The sequence below is a fragment of the Lygodium microphyllum genome, chromosome 8, assembly GCF_053477565.2.
Source record: "Lygodium microphyllum isolate KBCC chromosome 8, Lygodium_microphyllum_v1.1.10, whole genome shotgun sequence".
Taxonomy (NCBI): Eukaryota; Viridiplantae; Streptophyta; class Polypodiopsida; order Schizaeales; family Lygodiaceae; genus Lygodium; species Lygodium microphyllum.
In genome coordinates this window covers 137,812,741-137,836,630 of record NC_141142.1, presented here as the reverse complement: position 1 = coordinate 137,836,630, position 23,890 = coordinate 137,812,741, and the positions used below count along the sequence as shown (strand labels likewise).

General features: G+C 40.2%; 1 protein-coding gene and 1 long non-coding RNA gene across 3 annotated transcripts; one reads left to right on the top strand and one right to left on the bottom strand.

Moving 5' to 3' along the window:
* Positions 1–8,854: 8,854 nt before the first annotated feature.
* LOC148032917 (uncharacterized) lies at positions 8,855–19,416 on the top strand. The gene is made up of 3 exons (XR_015691770.1): positions 8,855–9,112; positions 9,195–9,768; positions 18,679–19,416. It is a non-coding gene; the product is annotated as an uncharacterized LOC148032917 (long non-coding RNA).
* LOC148032918 (uncharacterized) lies at positions 11,980–15,938 on the bottom strand. Of its 2 annotated transcripts, none has more exons than XM_087683611.1 (4): positions 15,614–15,938; positions 15,235–15,482; positions 14,839–15,064; positions 11,980–14,730 (listed from the first exon to the last, which is right to left on the bottom strand). In XM_087683611.1, the coding sequence occupies exons 2-4, from the start codon at positions 15,478–15,480 to the stop codon at positions 13,097–13,099; spliced, it is 2,106 nt and encodes a 701-aa protein (XP_087539737.1). In that variant the 5' UTR covers positions 15,481–15,482; positions 15,614–15,938; the 3' UTR covers positions 11,980–13,096. The 2 variants fall into 2 exon arrangements, with proteins under 2 accessions (XP_087539737.1, XP_087539738.1); XM_087683612.1 differs by having other exon boundaries at positions 11,981–14,730; positions 14,845–15,064; positions 15,614–15,937.
* Positions 19,417–23,890: the final 4,474 nt, after the last annotated feature.

Sequence of the window (23,890 nt, the reverse complement as noted above, 5' to 3'; positions counted from 1 at the left end):
GTCATTGGAAAGCTGGGATGTGGGTGCCCAGATACTTGAAGGAAACTCTTGACTATGGTATCACATACACTTCCGGAACTTCTCCTGTGAGAAACTGTGACTCAAATTGGGTAGGAGACAGTGATTCTAGGAAGTCAGTTTTTGGTTATTGTTTCTCTTTGGGTTCAGGAATTTTCTCTTAGATTAGTAAGAAGTAGCCAATAGTGGCATTGTCTTCTACCGAAGCAGAGTACAAGGCAGCTTGTTTTGTTGCATGTGAAGTAATATAGTTGAGAAGGATCCTATGGCATATGGGAGTGCGGGATGAAGAACCAACTGTGTTGAGACGTGACAATCAAAGTTGCATCGCCATTGCCAAAAATCTAGTGTTTCATGTGCACACCAAACATATAGGGATTGAGTATCACTATGTGCGTGGTTTGATCGAGGATGGGATAGTGAAACTGATCTACTGTCCAATAGAGGAGAATGGAGCGATATCTTCACCAAAGCACATACGAAGGATTTGCTTCAAGTTCAGCTTCAAAGACTCGGCATTGGGCTGAGGATATAGTTCACCTGCGGGTAGACATTGAGGGGGGGGTGTTAGATATACTCAATGCCCCACCCTCATAAGGTGCCACCAATGATCCATGGTGCTCAAAGTTGTAAGGCCCCCATTATAAAGAGAAGCCATATGTGAGCTCGGATATTGGTTGAGTCTTAACTTGTATATCAAATGAGGTCTATGTGATCAGATGGCAAAAAGGTGACTATTGTGGGTCTAATCTTTGGGTTAGACGGGGTAGTTAAGTTGGTAGCAACTCGAGGCACATTGCATCGAGTTGCAGGATAAGGGAGGTACCAGGGACCCCTATTTTGGGGTCCAAGGGCCACTTTTGCGGCCCTTGGCTGGGTGGTCCAAGGGCAGCGCCCAACCCGAAGGTAAAGGGAATATTTCCTAGAATATTCCCTAGCCAACTAGTGGAGGCTCATATGGTGGGTCAGTCATGCTGACCTAATTGCCTTCGCGGGCTATAAAAGCTAAACCCCTTCATAACCATCCATCATCTATCTTTCACCCGGTCAGAGTTGTTCCAACTAGCCTTAAGCTCTTCACATATCTTCTATCTAGATCACCATCTAAGCTTCACAGTGGAAGTGCACTGGTGGACAGAGCCCTCTTTGTATCAATTGTTTGAAACTAAAGAAATTTTTTTAATTTAATTCTCCTCTTATCTGTTGTGTACTCTTTATCTCTTTCTCAGATTCTATTCACTGCGTCATGTAATTTTTACACAAACTGAGTAAGCAAAGCTCAAGACATATACATCAAAGCATTCGAAAAGCCCAAGTGCATCAGAAATACATTCAGGAGCGTAAGTGTCCAATGAAGCTTTAGTACCCGTGAGTAAGTTAACACAAAAGCTCAAAGCAATTGACCAAAGCCCAAGTACATTAGATCTAGCTCAAATCCAAGTGCCAAACCATATCGTAACCATATCTAGGCTCATACATTAATGTTAGACATCACCGTACACATGTAACATACATGAAAGGCCATGTAGGTATAATAAACCGTCAAAGCATGAAGCTCACCGTTGTATGCTTACGCCTAAACTGTTATTACAATGATAAACACTTCAATCATTGAGCTAATCAAGCTTTAAACAACCCAAAATCCTTTCCAGACCATGAATGCATCATCTTGGCATTGCAAACACTGCCCATGAGTATCAATAGAGCGTAATCCAATCAAATGCTTGCTGTTCAAACTAGAATTGCTATGTTGTTCTATGTAAAACATAAAATTAAAAAATGCATCGAATCAACTTTGTGAGTGTTCATATCACTAACTCTCCTCATTATCTTTGTTTCTAGCTATGTAATACCTAAACTCGATATCATATTTAAAAGTTATGGCTAGAGTGTTGTCAAGCTGTCATTAGTTGTCCACAACTTCTACAACATGCTCTATATCCACTCAAAATATATAGAATGGTTGCTTCTTTGCTTTGAGAAGATTCTCCTGATCTCAATCTGCCTGTCCATGGCGAAGAATGTGAACCACTGCTAGAGGACGCTCCAATAAGCACTCAACAAGGCTCATCTAAGCCCGGGAAGCTCTCAATAAGCCATGAGCAAGTTGAAAAAGGCTGGGAGAAGGGAAGACTCAATGAATACCTCAAGAGGAAGAAACAATGGCTACCATGAAATCTTAAGCTAAAGCATCTTCACGGGTTGAAGCAAATGATCGATGAAGCTTCTCGTGATTCCAAGCTGCTTTGATACCAATTGAAAGGTAGAGCCAAGTGGAAGCACACGAGCAGAAGTAAAAGCTATGGCGGATGGAGCAAGAGAGCAAGAGAATGAGAGAGAGAGAGAGAGAGAGAGAGAGAGAGAGAGAGAGGCGCAGCATATGTGGGAACTTCAATAATAACAATATGTGACTAGCCTTTCCTTATTCAATAGTCATTGAAAGAATAAAGAATAAAGTGACGATGATAGGTGACTGTCACTTGCAGTAATTATATATGTGTGGGTATAATGTATGGTGAGTAAATGTGGCTAGCTAGGCACATGCACTTTATCCCCAACACAAGTAAGCATGGCATGAAATCAGGAGATTAATTCCTCACCTTTCAATCCCAGTCTCAAGTATACAAGCCTCTTATTCTGCCGCAAGTGAGAATGCAAGCATCTTAGAGTGATTGATTTCATCCACATCCCAACAATGGAAGCAAAATATTGAGCTAAACACATGGCATACATAACTTTAATAGAACCCTTACTATTTCAAAAGCTTCAATGCTCTTGGACTCAACTACCCCTCACTTGCTCGTATTCCATTCTCAAAGCCCATCTACTCTCTCAATTGCCTCTCAGTAGTAGGCTCACCTTCTTGCCCTCATGGGTTATTATTTGAATGTTCTTGAACGCTTAATAGTAGCCTCACAATCCAAGCATGACTCCTTCAATCCACTCTACTACTCCATTGTAGCCGATCTATACCTCAAGTGCTCCAACAAAGAGAGGAAATATAAACGAGAAGAGTTATGGAAATCCCCACCTCAAACTTCACCTTTGGTTCTCCAAGTTATGGAAGAATAAGGGGAAGAAGAGAAGAACATGACACAAGAGAGAAACTTCACACTTAAAGTCCTTCACTTACACACTCTCTCACTTTCAACATGATACACAAGAAGATAGGATGGAAGCAAGAAGCAGAGAGCTCTCAAACTTATACACACAAGAATGAACTTCTCTATTTACTTTTTTGGCTTTAATGCATGGGTTTGGGATTTAGAGCTCCCTCCATGTTGGGAATCCCTCGCACTTTTTGGGCTCTTGATTAGTCCATAGTATCAATGAGTGCATACATCTTATTTAATTGAATTGCTTTCAACAAAAGTGAATAGAAGATCAGCACCCACAACCTCACACAGTTTACAGGTTCTACCATCAACTCTGACATATTTTTTACAATCTGTACAAGAGTGAGCACAGTTGTCAAATCATACTACAATAATAGCGCAATTCGAAGTTGTTGGTGCTTATGCAAATGATTGTGCCTAAAATCATACAATGATATTTGAAAAATATGGTCCTTCTCAAATGAATTTTGGCACATTGTACTTTTGCTTCAGCTTGCATCCATATTGCAACTTGTAGTTAACACTTAATACTCAACTTCAACATTTTTTTAAATATTTTCTTTAGCTTTCTTTGATGAACCAACTACATTAACAAAATCATTGGGATCAATAATTCATCAGCATAAGGAGAAACTTGTTCTTAGGCTTAGCTTTGGTACTTTCACTGTTACAAGATTTATTTAGTGTGTTGCCTCTCTTGTTATTTATACTTTAAAAAGTATCTTCTATCTTATCAAGAACATGAGAGTTTGGGGTCTCTTGTTGCTTCATCTTCAAACAATCCCAAATAAAGTATCTCTACTTAAAACACTTAGAACAAGACTTCTAGGTTTTATAAACCAATGACTACTACTCAATAATTTCTTCATAACTATCAAATGTTTACAAGATGTCATGCACCTTATTATTGAGGTCAAGTTCCACAAGAACGTGGGGGTGCTATCTAGGATTCCCTTGACTTGATCTCATTATTGAGGCCAAGTTTCATAAGCATCTAGGGGTGCTATCTAGGATCCCCTTGACTTGTTTTAACTCATGCACTAAAACTTTTGTGGGTTTAGGGCCATTCAAGTCTAATTCCCTTGATCATTTAAAGGGAGACAAACGTAATTTCTAGATCATCCCTAACACCATGGCTTGAATGTTTAGAGTCATTTTTTCATAATCAAAACAAAAAATAATAATTATCAAATATTTGTTGAGAAGAGCACTCTATCACCATGGTTCTTAATCATCTTCATCTAAGTTTTTAGATACCTCATAGGCGTTAAACTAACAAAATTGCTTGTGTGGACCAAAATGAACAATTTGCCCTAAAATCTTTATCCTTAGTTGAGATTATTGATCTCTCCATAGGGAAAATTGTTAGGATAGAGTCCATAAGCCTTGTTAACCCCCCACTGGTATCCACAAGTCCTCATAGAAATGGATGTTAGCTAAAAACCACTCAAGTTTCTACTCATATCCAAATTCGAGGGCAAGATACTCAAGAAACAACCTCTAACCTATAAGAATTTTTCTATTGTGTGTTTTAAATGTCTCAAGGTTAGTTGTTTTAGTAAAGATTGTCCATATCTTAGAGCTAAAGAAAATACCCCTAAACAAGATACGGAGAAACCAAACACATATGGTTTTTAGATGGTGTCACATAAAGGAAACAACGAGAGGCACATTAAACAATCAAAAGAGTCACAAAAATAATAATAATATGTTGGTTCATGGATATCCACAATGAGACAAATGCCAAGAAGAATAATAATTTTAAAACCTTTTTGATCTCTTTTGATTGAAACAAAGCACAGAATTCTAGTAAACAACTCTTAGAAAATGAACATTAATGAAACTAAAAAGATAGACTTAAATGAACAGTGTAAGGGCATCATTCTAGATAACATAGGTGAGGGTGATTAGAACGTGGTTTTTTTATTTTCCCTACAAGATCCCTACCTACCCTCAACCACAAAATTAACAAAGAGAAGAACTCAAAACTTTGCCTTAGAAAGAAAATACTCTAAAATAGGTAACATTAATAACAACCCATTTGCGAAAAACAAGGAAAACAAGTTTTCTCTCTTTTTTTGTAATGGTCAGATGTAAATTGTACAAGGACATTATTTTGTTTGATAACTTTCCTATTTAAGTTAATCTATCAAATAACTTGAATGTAATGAAAATTGGGTGGTTTCATACCAATCTAGGACTATTCAAAAGTGTTTTGTTGGAGAAAATGTATGTAGAATTTGCAATGACTCTTTCCATAGAATTAGATTTCCTACCCAATCTTGGGGTACAAGGGTCAAACAATCTCAAGAGTCCCTACGATAAACTGAAAAAAAACTCAATGGCCAAAAGAAGACAAGTAAGGAACCAAAGATATCCACTAAGTATGCAAATTGAAAAGGATAGGTCACAACTTCAAGGGGATCTTATTAAAATTAAGCAAGAATCCAAAAAAATAAAAGAGGAGTATTTCAAAAGGATTCACGTTTACACAAGACCTTGGTGGGCTAGCAAAGTAGGCAAGGAAATGTTCTCTAATATCAACAAGAATAAAGGAGAAAGTCACTATATTTTTGTTTATCAAAACTAATGGCAAATGAAGTACCCCAACCTTGGTAGACACTCTGACAGTGAGATCATAGAAATAAAACTAAATGATACAATAGATGAGTTGGCCACTAGGAAGTGCCCAATATTGGATGGGTTTTCCAATTAATTCATTAAAGAGTGCCCAATTGATGAGATGGCCACAAGGAAGTGCCCAATATTGGATGGGCTTTCCAATGAATTCATTAAAGAGTTAAAGGACTTCCTCATGCACCCATTGATGTTGGTATGGAAGAAGGCCATGAGATTTGGTGCTCTACCAATAAGAATTAACCAATGAGTAATAAAGCTAATCCACAAGAGAGATGATAAGGATAACCTCTCATATTGAAGGCACATCACCTACTTGACCTCAATATATAAAGAGTTATGCTAAAACACAAGCAAGAAAACTATCCCCACCCCTAGATGGGTGAATAACAAGAGAGTACAATAGGATTAAAATCCATCCTTGACTCCATTTTTTCCATATTGAAAGAACTCAAATATGCCCAAAAAATCAACCCTAATCTTTCATTCTTTAAGATAGATTTTTACAAGGCATACGAAAGGCTCAACTAGGGATTTATGTTCCAATCCCTACATAACATGACGTCAGGGAAAAGATTCATTGAATATGTCAATAACCTCTTAAATGAAAATGCAAATGCAAAAGTGGTAGTAAATTGTGAGATCTCAATCCCCTCATGAGATCTATTAGGCAATGTTGCCCATTACATCTCTCCTCTTTGCCTTAATAGTTGATACCCTTGGTTGGTTCATTACTAATGAGGCAAACACAACGAGACTAAATGGGACTAAATGGCCAATCAATGATGATATGATCCTAAATAAGTTTGTTGATGCAACTAATGGCACAATCCATACTAACCCTTTGTCTATCACATCCTTCTAGGACTACTTTCTAACCTTTTATAAGGCATTATTGTTAACCATACCAAGTCATGGATATAAGACCCCCACATTGGCTACCAAAAGAAGGACATCATATAATTGAAGAAGGAAACATTTTTAGACTACTAAGTGTTCTTATGGGATTGGATTCGAGGTATCCATAAGGCAAAGGTGGGAATGGATGCTAGCTAAAGTTAGCAAAAATATTGAAATGTGGAACGTTCAACTTTGCAACCAAAATAGTGGCCTTGAAACATATGTTGATCCCTTCTACCATTTATTTCCTCTCATGTTGGAAACCAACAAGAGGAGGGAGTAAGTCTCCCAATAACCTAGCTAGGAATTTATTATGGTCTAGAGATGTTGATTGATTCAGGATTCGTAAGGTGGCTTAGATAGATTGTATCCTACCAAAAGAAGAGGGAGGCCTAGGATTGCCCAACCTAGGGATTATTCCCAATAAACTAGCCAAAAAGTAGGTTGTCAAGAGTTCCTTCCATGAAACAAAAGACAGGGCAATTCTAGTTTACAGCATCTAGAAGTCCTTTCAAGTTAAGGAACTAGCCAAGTGGAAGGAGTGCAATTACATTTAGGCATGCAATGTCACACTCAAGGACTATCCACCATTGGACAAAAGTATTTGGCTTTCTTGGCTACCATACAAAGAGCTAACTTTCCTTTCCCGTTCAAGAAGTTCAACTTTGGTGCTTTCAAAATTCCATCTAGTTTAGCGACTTCCATCAGGCAATTAATACAAAATACCTCAATAGAGCCTATCAAATATTCAAAAAGGAAATCATCAGGGCCCAAAAGGGCCTCTGAAACTTCAATTGTAGAGATCGTGTACAAGTTAAGGGAATCTGACAAATCTATTAGCCCTCCAACCAAGATATCCACATCATCCAAAACAAACTAAATTGTTGGGGACCCCATTTGAGAAAAGCTATCTAACTAACCATGCAACCCAAGAGGAATATACTGGAAGGATGGCATACCACTACTTCCATTGCCCAACTGGCATTTTATGTAGTAGTTGCATCAAACTCAAAAGTGTCAAGTCTAATGTGGCTCATGTTGCTCAAAGTAGTCTAGACTAGCATTAAAGATGGAAAAATAGGCATCTGGTAATGGAATGTGTCCAAGGTGTTATACAAAAGCTAAAACTATTCCTCGATTTTTCAAAAGTTGTAAAGCTAACTTGAATATCTTGAATTTGTTGCAAATCCTTATACTTTCTTACCACCCCACCACTCTCAACTAGAAACTAGTTCTTTTAGGGGAAATTTTTGGAATACCTCCTCTCATACGGAAATTTGGTTGAGAAGTTCATGTTTGTGGAACATTTGACTGAGTATGAACAAAGCATTGTTCAACAATTAACTGATTGATCCTATTCATGGTTTTTAAATGGATTTTGTGATGCAAGTCAATGTTGATAAGTACAAAATTGCAAAGGAGCATCATGAGTGGGCTATGGACGAGTTTGCAACCATCTAACGAGAAGAGAAATTCAAACGAGCACAACTTATATAGGATAGAGAGAGTGTGTGTATGATGAGAGAGAGAGAGATCCAAGAGGGACGGTTGCTCTAGGAGAAGCCTTTGACATAGATATAGAGGCTATTCTAAGGGAACTTCAACTTAGAATGGAAGGCATCCATAGTCAACCATGAGCAATAGGCTAGCAACATTTCGTTTGCTACTATTAGGTTGGTTGCACACCAAGCCATGCCCCTGCCCAACCTTATAAATATAAGGGCACAGTGACATGTTTAAAAAATATTAGCTCAGCAATTTACAAGCCATGGACAAATCTAGACACGCAATAGTCCGCCGCACAAGTGAGAAATCCATACGCAAGTGCACAAGACAAAGTATATACTCAATGAAAAAGTAAACGCATTCAAGTGTTTGAACTCCCACCATCTCTCTCACACCCACTTAGCTTAACCACTACACGAGACCACCATCACCTTTTTAAAAGGTGTCCAGCTATTTTAGTGAGTAATGGGGTTAGGCCCAATTTATTAGTTTGTTAGTCACACCCAATTAGCTTAACCACTAGGCCACCATCACCTTTTTGAAGGTGTCCAGACATTTTAGTGTGTAGTGAATTTACGCCAAGTTTGTTGGTTTGTTGGTTCTTTCAACTGGACGTGTGACTGGCGGTGTAGCTTTGTGCGCACCTTAACTTTTGCCCTTTACTATGTATTGATATAACTTGCACCATATCGTAGGTTAAGCTGCCTCATAAAAAGCTTTGTAACTACCTAAACTTTTGCCCTGCAGCCTCTACAAAAAAACAAAGATCTGTAACCTCCCTCAGGGCAAAGATCGAGATTATAATCTTCCTTGCAGGCCTCATTGTTGCCTGTAGGGCCCTTCATCTTCTGTTCGTTGTGCAATGTGCATCCTCCTGCTTAGGGCATATCCTTTCAGCACTGTCGATAGCGGAGGTCGCTTGTTCCAGCGTCTAGGTAAGAATAGTTCGGATTCCAGAGCATCTCCTCCATGGAATGAAGGCCTTGCCTGCCACTTCACCAGAAAATGATGCTGCAGGTGTTGATAGGAATCTGCAATGGAGATGCCCACTGCTTCCTCGGAGTCTTCCCGCCTCATCATCCCCAGAGGCCAGAGGGGATATTCATCACTCTGATTACGGCGCCCGAATATTCCTTATTTTGACAAACCAGAACCTCAACGTAGAGGTAGCCGGTAGAGGCCGCGACAGGACGTTGGGTTGGCCAATGTGGGCAGCTCTCCAAAATTTATTTGCAAGGAGAACGGCTGAAATCTTACGAATTTCGACCAAATTGGCAGGGGGGGCGGGGCTCCCCACATGAAATAACAGAACACCCGAACCCAAACCCAAATAAGGTGCAACCTTTAGACGCCACAGTTTCACGCACAACCCAACCTTATATTTTCTCTGCATTCCAGACTCAAGCGTAATCTGTCTAATTGATTCGACATTTTGCCTGCTTCTGCGAAAGCGAGATGCTTAATGCATTGTCTGGTTCATTTCACTGCTTCCATTCACTTATATAGTGTTCATTTCTCGTGGAGATATTGAAGAAACAGGGCATGCGCGCGTCGATAACAACAGAAAGGAGTGAAGGTTCGAAGAAGGAAGGTTGGTTAGCGAGAGAGAGAGAGAGAGAGAGAGAGAGAGAGAGAGAGAAGTGGCGGGTGCAGAGACGGAGGAGAAGGTCCGAGGAAGTGAGGAAAGAGGACTGAAAAAGAATATTTAATGGAGGCCAAAATTTTTGTTTTCTCTTCCATCAATAAATTTCCCCTCTCATTTTCTTGAATATGTGTCTTAAATGCAAGTCCGTGATTTTTCTTTTGTGCAAAAATGAGAAAATAGCCCCAAAAGGTAAGAGGCTAGAGCTACCAGAGCCCGGTTGTTGCCCAATCCACAGGAATCAGGGATCATGAGTACAGCGCCCTGCACTGCATGAGATATTATGATACGAGATGCTACGGCTCCATATTTGCGTAGTTACAGTAGTCTCGAGCGAGAGAGAGATTGAATGGCAGCATTAAAAAGTATTGGAGTTTTAAAGCGCAAATGATAAATATGGGTGTGTGCACGCATATACCCCTTTGTGCATATCGCACAGGCAAAAATAAATAAAAAATAATGAATAAAATAATAATAAGGGGGAGTAAATGAGAGAGGGTGCTGACGATGGATAGATGGACACTTCTTTTTGTTGCATTAGTGGTAAAGCGCAGTAGACCATGATGGAAGCTCTAAATGGGGTCTCTGCTCTCTTAAATTGCATCCGTGTAATGGCAGCTGCCCACCCATTCAATTCCATTCAATACCTCTCTCTCTCCCTCTCTTTCTCTCCCTCTCCCTCTCCCTCTTTCTCTCTCTTTTACCATCCATCCGAGTAAGTAAACGCTGTCATAAATAAACAAGCCTATCAAATATATATCACCTTAGCGCATCATATCTTTCTTAGAAAAGACGATCTTTAAGTGAAAACTGAGCTTCAAGACTCGAGTAATGTTCCTAGCAATTGTGGATGGCTACACACAGGCTAACCCATGCTTTACGCTTTTGCGTACCTCTTCCCTTTTTATTACTAAACCCTCATGCACCCCAGAGGTTCTCAAAATGCAAGCACAGCAACAACAAGCTTACCACTGCAAAGCTTGTCCACAGAAAAAAGTTTCGAGTTTCTTGGTGGCTGCCTATTGAGCCCTTATTTTCTTTTGGCACACCTCCAGCGTCCATATGACAAAGACCCTTCCATCCAAGCGCCAAATGCCACTCCAAAGTCCAAAGACAAGGAGAGGGAACAAAGCATACCTTACTGCATACTTAGCTAACCCCTATCTTCCTACATTGTAGAATACTGAGGCTCGAACAGCTTTTAAGCCCTCGTTGTGACTAGAATTTCTACATAAAATACAACTCACATATTGGAGAGTTTTGGTTCATTTCTCCTCATACTAACTTTCACATCTAGCATGAGGAAGTCCAGTGAAGCATATGGTTACAAACTGGTCCAGAATATGCCACCTCCTGCACAATCATCCATTACAAAGAGAAGTGGAACGAGAATATGCAACTTTCCTCACTCTCCCATAGCAAGAGACAAGGAACACTAATACATTCATAAGTGAGGTCAAGCTGTTCAGTACTGGTTTGCTTTCACCTAGCTCAGATTTACTTTGAAGTTTGAAAGTCGATTCCTTCCCATAAGCATCTGATGTCAGTATCATGATGTTCATAGATGTTAATATCATGATGTTTATAGCACTGACATGCCCCTAAAATCCAAACCAGCTTCATGGCAAAACAGTAAGGACTATATGCCACATGCAGACTTGCTATACTTTCTGGAAGTATAGCAAGTATGTGGCACCTTTCTTCAACTCTCCTTGGGCATTATTTTACTTGCAAGACATTAGAACAGTCTAGTCATTACGTGCTTGTGGGATAGCCCTTGATATGCACCCGTGCACACACACACAAGCACCTATCTTTAGTGCTCAACTTTGCAAAAACATTATAGACAGGACTCGCTTGGGATCGAAGTACAGCCTCCTTCACATAATATATGGTCTGCAAAATATTAAACTCGCGCTATTTTATACCCATTAGACCTGATCTTACTAGATAGACTGGACTCGCTTGGGATCAAAGTACAGCCTCCTTCACACAATATATGGTCTGCAAATATTAAACTAGCGCTATTTTATACCCATTAGACCTGATCTTACTAGATAGCAGGCACCAATACTGCTAGATTCAAAAAACTATGATTAGGTTCACTGTAAAGTTTGCATGTTACTTTGGTTCAACCACTCATAAACAACACGCGCAGATACATGCTCTTACATTCCACAAACGTTAACATAGACAGCCTGTCGATGAAAGTAGGCAGAGAAAATACAATTTCAATGCAAGCACACATTCCGTAGAGTTATCGTGCACATTCTGTAGAAAATGTCTTGCACAAACAATGTTCAATCCAACAGTGCAGCAAGAGCTGAAAGTGTATATGGGCTTCTGCAGCAACATAGTAACTCTTGGCTGGAATGGGCTGAAACAAAGCACACAAGCCCAATATCAGCAAAACAATGTGACCTTACAGGCAGCATCACAGCAAGTAACAAATGTAGCATGCGCAGTTCATGTCTTCCATTCCCTCAGCAAAGATCAAGAGCACAGGGGACATGGAAAATGCAACCATGAGTTTTTATGTTAGGCCAAGCCAAAAACCAACTTGGGCTCACTCATTATCCTGCTCATACCCTACTTAATCCAGTGGCAGGAAATTCAGAAATAATGTGGGTATCTGACTTCCACATTCACATTGAGAGTTTCTTTATACATGAAGGCATCCATTCTACCTGTAGCTGTTACACCACGCTGTCTCTGTAGCCATGGTCACAAAAAGAATTATCACCTTCCACTGGTTAAAAATAGTTGCAAGGAGCAAAGATAGCTGTCTAGGATGAGCAATGCTGCCTTTTTGGTCAAGGCATCTTTCGGCAAACAAAATGTATACAAATAAGAAAAAGTGTTCAATAGATCCAGGCTGTGCGAAAAGAAGCCCAGACTAAGATAACGCTGCAAAATTGGGGTTAATAGATACTCCTAGGTACTGCCAGGTGAAAAGGCAGTATAAGCATTCTGCTGGACAACCTTCAGTAGAAGATTGGTTTGAGTGATACCACTCGTGCTGTATGAATTTGGCAGCTGCCGTGGTGCAGAAAAATATACAGGCACTTCTTCAATGTTCTGTAGGAGCCACCCACTAGTCCTCCACCTGGACCTCCCGTGCAGCTTCATTGCTGCTAGCAGAAAAAACAGAGCGGAGGAGGGGAGTATGTGGAGCGTAGAGCTTGAGCTGAAAATCCCTTTGCTGTGCTGAAAGGCTTTACTCTTGACAGTGGAAGGCATGCAGACGTTGCAGACTTACTAATCTTACAGTATTAGGTCATAGTCTTAACTGATCAAACAGTTGCCGAGTTGCAGTTTCCCCATCACCAGGCATATCATTGAGAGATGAAATGAGAGAAGGGGCAGGAGTTCGCTGGGAAGCTTCCGGACGTCTGGGAGGAGCAGAACAGACAGGTACTGCTTGGCGGACTCTGACTGGAGGAGCCAAAGATGAAGCTGGGCGCAACCCAAATGTATTGGCAAATGCAGCAGCAGCAGAGGAGGTACTTGAAGGCAGGTGTGAGCCCCACCATTGAGCAGAACGTGACCAGATTGAAGACGATGAGGATGATGTAGCAGCGCCGGAGTAGGAGCTCTTCTTCTCACCACGATCTGGAACCTTCTCTTTCTGTAACCTTGACCCCAAGAGTCCTTGTGACCACTCTTCCCTCTGACCATGGATATGACTGTTTTCAGTTTGCAGCTTGGAGTTCAGCTCTCTGTGCAGCCAGTCTTCTGTGTAAGTATTGCTCCGGCTTTGACCTTGACTACTTTCTGTCTGCAGAGCAGAACTTTGATCTTCGGTGGGCGGCCATTGCTCTGAATAGTTCTGGCTGTGGCTTCTCTCTGCTTGAAGACTGGTACTAAGCACATTGCTGTGAGACCAGTCATCTACATACCCATGATTATGACTTGCCTCTTTCTGCAAGCCAGTGCCAGCAGTTTCTGCTTGAGACCAGTCCGCAAAGTTTTGCCCTCTTTCTCTATCCGCAGTATTCTTCCTGATGGATTCCCCACGAAGCCATTCTTCTTCATCTCTGAAGTGAAGCTCCTCCAGCTCTGGTAGCGGTCGTCTCAATTCAAATCTCTCACTTCGTGACTGCCATGGCAATCTTTGAGAGCGCCGTTGAGCGACAGCAGGGTTGATCTCTCCTTGAAGCCAATCTTCTTCATCTTCTCTCTGCTGGAGTTCCTCCAACAGTGATGGCCTCCTCAGCTCAAATCTCTCACTGCGGGACTGCAATGGCAACCCTCTGATGTGTTGCTGTTGCTGCAGCATTAACCTCCCTAGGTTTGCTCCAGCCGTGGCCCTGCTAGCAGCCATGGCTTCTCTTGAAAGCATTGCAGACTCGAACCCAGGCAGTGAGTGCCTTCTCTGGTGTGCACCTTGCCTAGAAGAAGGGCAACCACTGCTGACTACTGAAGCAGCAGGAGACTGCTGGTGGTAAAGATATCTGCCATGGCCATGGCCTGAAGTATCAAAAGATGCATCACCTAAGAAAGACCCAGATAATGCAGCTGGCAAATGGCCATATGTATGATATCCACCGTGGGTTCCTTGAACTGTCTCGTAGTTCATGTCACCCTGCAATGAAGACGACCCAGCCTGCTGACTGACAAAGTACCTGCTGCGGTGCTGTTCATACTGAGGATCTGCTGACACAGACGGACCAGGATAGAACTGGGCAGCAGGACTGCCTTCTCTACTGCGTCTATTCCTATCCCTTACATTGACCACTTTGACCCTGGACCGTCCAGTATATCCAGGTGGATGCACGGCAGATGCATTAGAAGAAAAACCAGCCCTGTCATCCCTCCTGTATACTGTGAGGGCATTACTCTGATTGCTTCTATCTATTTCATCAATAGCTTCACATGACCCTAAAAGAAGAGGCGTACTTGAGGGGTTCCCTGTGGGCAAGCACAAATATTTGGCAGATAAGTCAACCTGCAGAGTGTCTCTTTCAAACAAATGACACGCACAGAGAGGGATAAAGTTAGCTGTGATCTGAAAGTAACATTTACATTGCTTGAGTGCCGACCATGCTGCCATGGCTGCATTCTTCTCAGCTTGCTTTTTCGTTTTAGCAGGCTCCCCACAGAAGGCACGGCCTCCAACCTCAACCATACACTTGAACACAGGTACGTGCTTCGGCCCCGTGCGGGTGGTTGTGTACACAGGAAGAGACACCCCAGCTCTTTGCGCAGTCTCTTGTAGTAGGTTCTTGCAAACTCCTGTTTCATCCTGCAGCCAGATGTTAAACATGGACTAACTCAGACAAAAGCAGCTACCAAATATGGACGCAGCACCCACAAACGCATGGGAACTAGGCAATGCAAGGAAGCAGAAAAAGAATCAGACTACCTCTAAACCTAGAAAATGCGAAACCTAGAAAGCGGCTGTAGCTTTGTTACCAGGATTCTCGCAGCAAGAGACTGGGTAGGACCTCGTTTGGAAAGGGTATTGAGAGCAACCTCTGCTGCGGCGTGCTCCGCTTGCCTGAGGGTGCTAAAGTAGCCGGGGCTCTCAAACACCTCGCCATTAAAATTGACCGTCGCCTTGAAGCGAGGGGCATGATCAGGTCCTTCTCTAATGCACGAGTAAGAAGGCAGGTTGAAACAGCTGCGCTGTGCTAGCTCCTGAAGCTGATTTTTGTACATACCTGCAGAGGGCCAAGCAACAACAGTAGGAATGGCGATGAATAAAAAAGGAGCCAAAGCTGAGAAATCAAAAGAGGAACAAAAGGTGAAAAAGAGAATGCTGTGACGATAGATAGAAAGAGAAATGGCTTGCCTGCGACAAGGAAGAGCAGCTCTCAATGGGGCAGGGGAGAGCTGCAGGGCTCTGAGGGTGCGCTAGGGTTTAGTCTGCGGGAGCATCCATGGGGAAGGGGAAGGGGGACAAAAATAGAAGGCGGAGAGTCTGTGTGTCCAGGGTGTTTGGTTATTAGAGAGAAGGGGGGGAAGGGGGGGGAAACAGGGTCGACCGAGAGAGAGAGGAGACGAGGGCGAGAGTGATGGGGGGGAAGGGACAGGGGGGGAGATACGCTTTGGGCGATGCTGCCGCTGGTGGATGCAAGCAAGGGGAGTGGAAGGGGAAACACTCAGACCAGCAGCCACAGACAGAGAGAAAGCGAGAGAGAGGGGGGGGGGGGGGGAGGGAAGAGAAATAACATATGTGACAAAGACCTTTGGGCACACTGCAGGCAGAGAGAGGGAGAGAGAGAGAGAGAGAGAGAGCGAGCAGTGAATGCCAAACGTCCTGCCAAAAGCGCCTCTAAGTTTAGCAAGGCGCTGCCAGAGCCACCGCTAAAGTGCAGCCACGTGAAAAGACAACCCACCCTTTGTGTGTGTTTGTTTGCGGGGGGGTCCAAACTCCTAAGACACTCGCACACTCTCCCCCCCCCCTTCCAATAGGCAAATTATAAATCTCCCCTTTGTTTTTGGTGGTTTGATTATTATTTAGGCTAGGCCTAGAAGAGAGCACAAAGTGCCTTCTCGGGAGCACACTTTGACCTCTCTCCTTTATTCTAGAGGGCCCTCCCCTACACAAAAAAGCCTTTGTTGTTGCTTTCTCTCTCTCGGAGTGTTTTTGTGCCCTCTTTCTCTTCTCTCTTGTAGAGGCAGGCAGGCTCGGACCTTCGTTCACGTTCCACCCTTTGCTTGTTAAAGCCCCAGACGCGGTATAGACTACTTCTTAGGAGGCGTTTTTATTGGTCCATCATCACATTTTCTGTCATGCTTTTGCCGTTCACATTCCCGTCGCCCTTGCTCTTTCAAGAAGATTGGGAAATATGCCACATCGTTTTAGCAAACGTAACATTATGCAAATGGGGCTTCCGTAGTAACAATTAAACCCCAAAGGACTAGCACTTTGACCTCCATCTTCATAAAAGAACAAGAACAAAAGGGTAGAGTTGTTTGTGAAAATGAGAGAGAGATACAAGAAAGGATCTAAGGGCCTAATCACGCCTAACTAAACCATTGAAAAAATCATGTGCTTTCTCTATGCTTGGAGGGTTAACTTAACCTGTGATTCACCCATTCTCGATCTCCAACATTCAATCAGCAATCACATATGTCTGACAACATACTCATAATTGATTTTCTCGTTTAATTTTAAAACTTACATTGAGCGACTAGGTGCGACTGCAATGAAACACTTAGTGGCAAGCTCACTCTTACCCCCGTTAGCCCTGGTGCAACAAGCATCTAATATGTTTAAGGGCTAGTGAGGGAAAGAAGGTAGGTTACAAATGGAGATACCAAATAGTGTTGTTTTTCCGATGACAATTAATCACAAAATTCATGAATGACTTTCAACAACTCATGTAGTTCTTCAAGAAGTTTATAACATTTCTCGTCTTCCAACCTATTGATTCTATTTAGAAGACCAAACATAAGGAAGCATGTATTGGCTACATTGGCCACTTGCATTTAAGAATCGGGATGATTAACAACCTCTCCCTCCTATCCTACACTAGTTTTCATTTTCTTTTCTACTCAAACATAGAACTGCCTTTGAATAAAAGTTTGTTGACATACTTCAAGCGGTGACTCACTATCCTTAATGGAAATGCCAATGCACAATATATTTTTTACACTTGAGCATTAACGTTAAAACATGCACACATCACTATGAGAATGTTTTGCCAAATGGTAAGCACCACTTATTTAGCAACAATAGTAGCCATTTGCATAGGGGACACACTCTAAATGAGGGGAATAAATTAAGGTTAATGTATTGGGTATGGTTTATGAGTAAGAAATTGACTTTTAAATTAGTAACACGAGGAATTTGTTGGTCAAGGATCCCTTTAATGAAAAATGCATGAGAAAGTTGTGTAATGCATGTGATAACCCGAAGATAAAGAGCTTTCAATCTAGTGCAACAAGATGCCTTGTGTATAAATAGTTATAAACAATACTCATACAATAGAGTGGTAGATAAAACTTCTTATAGCCCGTGCATTATGTGATCATTATGCTTACGTGTTGTGGAATATGTAAGTCATGTTTTCCTATTTGTGTTAGGCTCAAATTGAAGTTTGATAGCACCTCTATAGCAATAACTTTTGGTGCACAACTATCCCTTGCTTATCCTAGAATTTTAAGTTCTTGTTTTTAGTGTTTGTATTATTGGTAGCACTTCTAAAGCCATAATTATGGATTCACTATCATCATCTTATTATTATCATCTCCAATGAACACTCCATCATTAAATTGTAAAGTCTTATTTATGGGAGTTTCAATTTTCCTTGGGATTCTTCTTTTCACAAAGATTTGAAGTTTGGGCTCAAAAACTTGATGAAGAAATCCTTTTGTTTTTACCATGTTCATCCTACGGTGTTCCCCCTTGCTAGGAGGATCTTTTCACATGAAGAGAGACCCTCATAGTCCTAGTTACATGTAAAGGTTTCCCAGCTAGCACTATTAAAGAGTGTTCCTTGTATTTTGAGTGATTTTTTATATTCTATGCAAGGGAATGCTTAGCCAATGGTTAAGGGGATCTAGCATGTGCTTGAGGGAAAGATTACCCCTAGTTAACTAGTGTTTTATAGGTTTTTTCTTTTTTAAAGGGGTTAATTATTTCCCTCACAAGCCATGCAAGAGAAAAAGAAAATTTCACACAAGGCAATGCTACACTACAAGATGTGCACACTTGCTTATCTCACCCTCGTTTCTTTTCTATTTAATGCAACCAATCTCACCCTTAGTAATATGTGAAAGGTGGTTTAGGTATGTTCCCTAACTCATAAAACATATATTCTTTTACAAAATGAAAAAATGTTGCCAAAGCTTTATGTTATATAAATATCTCAATTTCCTTTTCAATCATTGGACTTTTTTGTTTTGTAGTTAAGTGGTTTGATTGTGATAGATGGAGCACTATCATTTCAATGGCAAGGCGTATATATGAAAACATCTTATCAAAGAGCATAATACACTAGAAGCGTTCAACAAAAATGGAGAAACAAGCAACATTTGAGCCTTTGTGGTACAATGTGTGTGATTTGGCCCACATAATGCAGCATGTGTATGTTGTCCTTGTCGTGCTCCTCTTATATCCAATCCACAACTTACACATTTTTTCTTTGCTCCATGCAACCCTTTATACTTTTTCAAATTACCTCCCTGTGGCTTCTTCCTTACTTTCTATGTTCTTCTAGGGATGTTGAAAGGCTTTCTTAAGTGGCGTGTTAAGTTTCTAAAAGTAAGTGAATCACTACATGGCTAGCCATTTTCCTATTGTCTACAATAAGGGAAGTTGTGTCTAGTTCAAATATCATGTCTAATTTAATGCATACACATTGCTCAATCCATTTCTACCCTTTTATATTATAACATCCTAGCCAACTGAGATATTGGTCAAGAACCTCTTGAGTAATATAGGCTTGTTTTGCCTTTTCAAATGTTTGCATCAATTATAAGTAGATTGTGAAAGCTTTCAAATATGGACGTTTTTTGTGCCATCTCAACACTACTCTTATAAAGGCTTAAACTTTGGAAGGGTGAAAATACAAGCAACATGTCATTGATGCTAAAGTAAGTTACCATATCCAAGAGTGAGAAGCCAAGAAACAGTGTAAAACAAATAACATAAAAGCTAGAGAGAACCATGGAACTATAGAAGACACAAGAACTCCCTATCCTCTTACCAATTGAAACATTAGTATTAACTTGTACTATGATCTTAAAGTTTGAGAATGATGTAATTTATAATACCAACAAGCTATCTTTCCCTTTAGGCAAAACAGTAAGAAGAATGTGGGAAACACTAAAAAACAACTAAAGGTACTTGCATGCAACATATAGATATGGAAACAACGGTTAATTTGTGGGAATATAAAGGTCCTTAAGTCTTAGTTTTTTGTCATTCCAAGACATTAGTAGAATGCAAGTGCAATAGTAAAGTTGGAGATAAAAATTTATTGAGTTAATACCAATCCCAATGCTAATTTTGGTTCTTTCATCATAGTCATATGAATACATAACACACACTTAGCATCAATGACCTTAACCCTAGCCAAGTTGAACATTAATTACTCATCAATTACAATCAATAGAGGAAACAATTGTTCATTAACCATTGCCTCATTTAGAGTCACGTCTTGACAAATGTAGCCAAACATTTCTTCTTCTTCTTCTTTTTAAATCCAGCTTATATGCTCATGTACATCCAACAAATGCACAACAACTACAAATATACACAATGTCACTAGAAGTGCAATTGATGGTATCCTTAAAAGTGCAACAAGTTTGAAACATACGAAAGGTAAATGGCATTGCAAACTATATTTTCTTCACAACACTAATAATGGTATATGAATCACATCTTAAATAGGTTTATGGGTAAGGGTGAAATTACACATTACATCAATCAGGGGGTTGGACAATTTAGTTCCAAGGAATCAAGAATGTAGGAAAGTAGGGAATCAAGAATGTAGGAAATTTAGTTCCAATGAATCAAGAATGTAGGAAACTAGGGAAATTGTGTTTGATTATGATGTTAAATGCCCATATAAGATCATGTTTAAGGCCATAGCTCTCAACATAAATTTTGTGCTTCCCCTTTTGCTAGATGAAAGGAGATATGGCTTCACACCTAGCAAAAGGATTCCAAATGCCATAACAAACCTAATAGTTGCAATTGAGCATGCATTAAACCATGGTGGGAACTTGGTCCTTCTAAACATGAGCATGAACAAGGTTGATAATAGGGTAAGTTTATCCTTTGTATTGAAAGTGATATAACATGATGGAGTTGGTACAAGCCCAATATTCAAATGTCTCCACTTCTAAATGTATTAGTGCCTAGTGATTTCAAATGAAAGAGGTCAATCACTAGGTTGCTCCCTTTTTCCCTTTTGTTTCCAGTAGTGACTTACAAGCTCAATATTGAGAAATTTCAAGGCTTCTACACACATGATATACACAAATCTTGTTTTCATACACGTGTCAATCCCCTTCTAATAGTTGACACATGTGTTAGTGAGCATTGTAAACTCTTCAATGCTCCAATAATGGGGTAGCCCACTAATTAAGCAATGTACATTTGAATCTTGAATACTATAGTGGTTGATAGATCAAAGACTAAACCTATTGGAGACCTTAGTTACTGGGGCCAATTAGAATCAAAAGGGTGCAATCCTTGGTTAATTTTGCCATTATGAAAGGAGTGGACCATGACTTCCTATTACTAAGACTTAGGTTGAGAGATACTAAATTAAAAGGATTGGGGCAATAAAATTGTATTATTTGGGAATTTCATTGTTAAGGCCTAAATAGTCATGAGATTGATTGCTTATACATCTAATATAAAGTTGTCTTATTTTATATGAAGTAGTTAGTCTCTTGATATCTGCATTTCTATTGTATCAGACATAATGTGCAATGTGTTTGATGTTCATAACTTATGAATATACATTGTTTTCAATGCACCTAATTCTATTGTATCTGCATTTCTATTATATCAGACATAATGTGCAATGTTCATAACTTATGAATATACATTGTTTTCAATGCACCTAATTCGATACTTCAATTTTTCTTTCACCTTTTTCAATGCGATTAGAATGTTCAGTTCCTTTCTTATTATTGTGCATTTATTGCTAAATGTAATGTCTAGGTATCGAGTGCTTTATCTACTAATATGCTAATTGGGCAATGCTCTAGATAAATTTTCATCCTTTACGTACCTAATCTTGGTGCCTATAATGATGAAGCAAGATATTGGACCTAAAGATCAGTATTTACCCAACCATCCTAATGTGTGGAAATAGGAGATCCACTTACCCTTGTAGGTCATCTTGTCTTTGAGTTGATTGAGCTTGTAACTACCTAGCCTTGGAAGGCATGATGATAACATCGTTGATAAAAGGAAAGTGTTCCACTATACACATAGGGAGGAATGACATGCTCACTTCCAAAAATGCAGTAACTAAGTCACCCTAGCAATCTTGTAATAGCTTGTCTTTTATGAAAACTCTAGCTTCTATCCTTTGGTTGTATAGCAATCATGCTTGGAAGTCACTTCTTAGAAACTTCAAGTAGAAGGAAGTTACAATTTAATTGGTTACCCACAAAGCCAATGAAGAAACCACCTGTTATGGCACAACCAATACCACCACCCAATCTAGCAATCAAACAAACAAACCTTTCACGGAAATAGAAGCAAGACCTTGATTGACATGTTGCACAGTTCAAAGCTAGAATGGAAGCTAGTATGTATGATGTGATATATAATGATCTGGTGAAGAAAACTTGATTTGCTACCACCCTACATGGTAGTCATGGATTAGTTTAGTGCATATAAATTTTCTCATTTTCCTACTTCTGATGCATTGAAATAGACATTTCTTAGCAGGTTTGGCAAAGACAAAACTTTGGGAGACATCTACAACAGTTTAAGAACCTTCAAAATAGGCATGCAACTTTCATATTTTTTGAAAGGAATTGAGAATTAAGATTCAGGGAGCATTAGCTAAGATCCAAATGGTACATTATCTACCCTAGTGGAAGTAGCCTAAGGGTGGAAAAAAAACTTGGTCTAGATTGTTCGCAAAGAAGGGATTTAAATTTTGGAAGTGAGAGTGACAATGATTCTGATCCAAGGAGGACAATTGAGATGAAGGTATTAGTAATTTAGATTTTGATCGAGAGGATAGTTCGATGATTCAAACAAGGAAGATAAGAGAATGAAGGAGAAGAAAAAAAAAGAAAAGTAAGGAGAAGATTTGCTAGTGACTTGGACAAAAAGATTATGAAAAAGCTAAGGGACATAAGAGTTTTTGATGTAGCAAAGAAAAGAAAGTTTTGCTAAATATGTAATAAACCAAGACATGGCAAAAGCTTGATAGTGTAATCCAAATGCTCAATGAGGAGATAACTTTCTTGGAGGTGGCAAATGCCAACTTGGAACCTTTCTATCTTGTGGATGTTTTGAACATTGATCATCAATAGTATCTCAAATCATTATTGTTGGAAACTCTCATTCTGAAGGATAGGCCAAAGGTTGAAGAGGCGACATTAGGGCAAGAACTAATGGAATCAACCATCCTAGATTTAAGGGAGAAAGAAGCAAGAGCTGCAACTATTGCAAATTTAGATGTGTTAAAAGTGTTGCACAAAGAGCAAGAATTTGAGACCCAGCTATAAAAGGCGATAAGGGTCATCGAATATGAATTGGCTACAATCTACTTGGGTGTAGACCAAACTAAGCTCATTAAAATCAATGCTAATTTGGATCCGAGGTTCCATGGGCAATTGATCTTCCTGTTAAAGGAATTTAAGGAAGTGTCCACTTGGGATTATTTTGATATATGAAGGGCTTAGATACTCATTTTTATCAACACGAGATTTTACTTAAATTGGAATGTTAACCTTAGCACAAGAAGAAAGCAACAAAAGTGGAAAAACGCAAGTCAGGACCTAAAAGAGGTGACCTAGAAGGAAATTGAACACAATGGAAAAAGCAAGAGGGAAAATGGCCGAAAGTGCAAGGGCGGCCTCAAAAATCACGTCAAAGGCAAGAGCGCATTTTTAAATGCAAGGCGCCCCTAAAACTATTGTAAAAGAGTGCCAGGCTCCCTCCTGTGCAAAATTGTAAAAGGTAGGCAGGCATAGGTAAACAAATAAGGCAAATAGAAGGAAATGGAAAAGAGGACCTTGCCACAATGGCCAATCATGTAAAAAAGGGATGGCCGTCCGAAATGGATTTAGGGTTATGTATAAAAGTCAAAAAGTGAATAGAGAAGCTCATTCTTTGGTGTGTGGCAAAATTGGACTCTTCTTCTTCTCTTATTCTCTTCTCTTTGCTTGCTTGTGTGTGCTTGAGAGGGGGAGTGTGAGGGAATGAGGGAGTGAGTGTGTGAGTGTGTGAGGGTGAGGGATCTTGAAGGTGAAGCTCTCCATCATCTCCTCTCTTCTTCTTCTCTTCTCTTCTCTTCTCTTGTATTGCACGCGGCTATGGAGGATGGAACTTGGAGGTGGAGGTTTGAGGATGTTTGAGCTTGCAACATGAACCATGGAGCTATCGGTGTGCTTGAGGGAGGAGGCAACTCATTCGCGC